This window comes from Sardina pilchardus, chromosome 10 (assembly GCF_963854185.1).
Source record: "Sardina pilchardus chromosome 10, fSarPil1.1, whole genome shotgun sequence".
Classification (NCBI taxonomy): domain Eukaryota; kingdom Metazoa; phylum Chordata; class Actinopteri; order Clupeiformes; family Clupeidae; genus Sardina; species Sardina pilchardus.
Window position 1 is genome coordinate 22,066,354 of NC_085003.1, and position 2,500 is coordinate 22,068,853.

Here is a 2,500-nt window from a genome sequence, read left to right on the forward strand (position 1 = left end):
GGACACAGTCCAGCTGTGTGGACGAGTCTCTATCTGCCAGGAGGACACAGTCCAGCTGTGTGGACGAGTCTCTATCGGCCAGGAGGACACAGTCCAGCTGTGTGGACGAGTCCCTATCGGCCAGGACACAGTCCAGATGTGTGGACACAGTCTGTTGCGCTGCAGAAGGACTCCAGAGTTGTGTCTACTAGGGTGGCAGTCGTCCAGCAGAGAGCAGTCTTATCACCCCCTGTGTGAGTGTGTGTGTTTGTGTGTGTGTGAGTACAAAAGTCCCCCAAGAGAAACTTGCTGACAATGTAACCAACTGACACACAGACAACACAAGGGTCATTCCTGTACTGTGTAGGAACTCTTAAGCATGTTTGTGAAAAAGCGACTGAATTTGACTGTAGGAAACTAAAGCAGATTAAAGCAGATTCAGTTACTGAGGCAGGTTAGCCATGTGGAGTTACTGGACTAACGCAGACTCAGTGACCTTAAGCTGTGTGTGTGTGTGTGTGTGTGTGTGTGTGTGTGTGTGTGTGTGTTTCGGTCCAGTGTGTGTTTGAGGACCAGATTTCGGGTTGTGTGACTTTGCTCTTTTCACAGAGCGCATAAATCACGCTAATTAAATCCTGCTGACCACGGCTCCTTTGACGTCTCAGTGGACCAGGGGCTCCTCGGGGAACAGGGGACAGACACAGAGAGGCACACACACACACACACACACACACACACACACACACACACCGGGGCTCCTAGGGGAACAGGGGACAGACAGACAGAGGCGCACACACACACACACACTCACCGGGGCTCCACAGGGAACAGGGGACAGACAGACAGAGGCGCACACACACACACACACACACACACACACGCACCGGAGCTCTTCAGGGAACAGGGGACAGACAGAAAGGCTGTGTGAGATTCAAGGAGCAGGTACGCAGAAACGTATCGCCCTCTAGTGGACAAAATGGACATTGCATCTTGCATTGTGGACCAGTAGGGATTTCCTCATTGTTCCTCCTATTAGATTAGATTAGATTTTATTGTCTCCTTACGCAAACGAGAGCACAGAACAGTGAGACAATGCCCTCAAGTCCATTAAGTTACTAATTCAGCATGTCTAGTGTTCTAGTCATGCAGTAAATCAAAGTCCTCCTTATAGGCAAGTCCCCACACTTGGCAGCCATCTTGATTGAACGCATTTTGGGCAATTATCGGCCAGATATTCTCCTATTCAAGTGAATCGGGAGGCATACAGGATTGGGTGTGAACCGTGTGATAGTAGACAACTCCTATATTGCCATTGCAAACCAACCCCATACATTTTTATGGAGGATTCTTTGAGTGCTCATTAGAATGTCTACTAATGTATGAGTAAACTCATGTAGTGTTCTAGTCACTAGTGTAGTGTTCTCATGTAGTGTTCTTATGTGGAGTGGAGTTCTAGTGTTCTCATGTAGTGTTCTCATGTAGTGTTCTTATGTGGAGTTCTCATCAGAGAGGGTTAAAGCGGAGCGAGAGGCGCAAACGTTCGATCATTTCCGCGTTCTGTCTTCGCAAAGGAGGGGGGCTAAATCCCCCTTTAAGCAGACCTGTTAACATTCGAACTGAACTGCTTGCTGCTTGACAGAGATCGATATCCCACTATGACGTCTTTGCGACACGCCTCTTTAAGCAGACCGGAACTGTTCGAATTTTGCTTCCATAGAGATGCATTACGTTGCTCAATAATTAAGGATCTTTGTTCTCATGTAGTGTTGTTATGTAGTGTTCTCATGGAGTGTTCTCATGTAGAATGTATGTGTAGTGTTCTCATCTAGTGTTCTAGTGTGAGCCTGTATGCCACCACTCTGCATCTTTCCTCCCAGCGGTGAGCAGAGGGCTTAAAATTGAGGCCACTCTGTTCCCTTCCTGTCCACTCCACTCAGACACACAAGCCCGCAGGACAGGAGGGTCTCCTACAGTCACCACTGATCTGAGTACAGCTCCTGATGATGTCTCTGCTGCACACAGACTAGTACACAAACACACATGATATATATTAAATGCACCATGGCGTAGGGCTTGCAGGTCTCAGTCAGGTGCAGTGCTAGAATTGAGGAGTCAGTTGGGCTGTTTAAGATGGTTTAATGGATGGATGGTATATAGCAGTTCAGTAAACATCAGGCTCAGAGCATGTTACTGCTTTAAGGCACGTGTTAGATTGGTGTTATTCCACAGATATGCAGGCGGTCCTGCCCATCGCAGGTGTGAGAGTGAGGTGTGAGGGGGAAAGAGTGAGATATGGCTATGTGGAGTGGGGCCGTCGGTCCTGATGCGGTGTTGCCGTGGCAACCAAGGGTGGTGATGGCGATGGTGATGGAGATGGTGGTGTGTGTGTGTTGCAGCCGCCCAAAGGAAGCTGATGCCAGAGACGGTGGCCCCAGGGGGCCCTGTGGAGGTGAAGAGCCCGACCGCTATGCAGATCACACGAGAACTACTGCGCTCCAAAGGCATCGCCGGCCTCTACAAG

The 2,500-nt window shown here is 49.3% G+C and overlaps 1 protein-coding gene across 1 annotated transcript in view; it reads left to right on the forward strand.

Moving 5' to 3' along the window:
* The window catches only part of slc25a22a (solute carrier family 25 member 22a), a 30,653-nt gene that overhangs the window by 21,855 nt on the left and 6,298 nt on the right, over positions 1-2,500 (forward strand). Inside the window, exon 8 of the mRNA XM_062547040.1 lies at positions 2,376-2,500. This exon is cut by the window's right edge and continues 23 nt beyond it. Coding sequence (XP_062403024.1) covers positions 2,376-2,500 — 125 coding nt within the window. The remainder of the gene's footprint in view (positions 1-2,375) is intronic.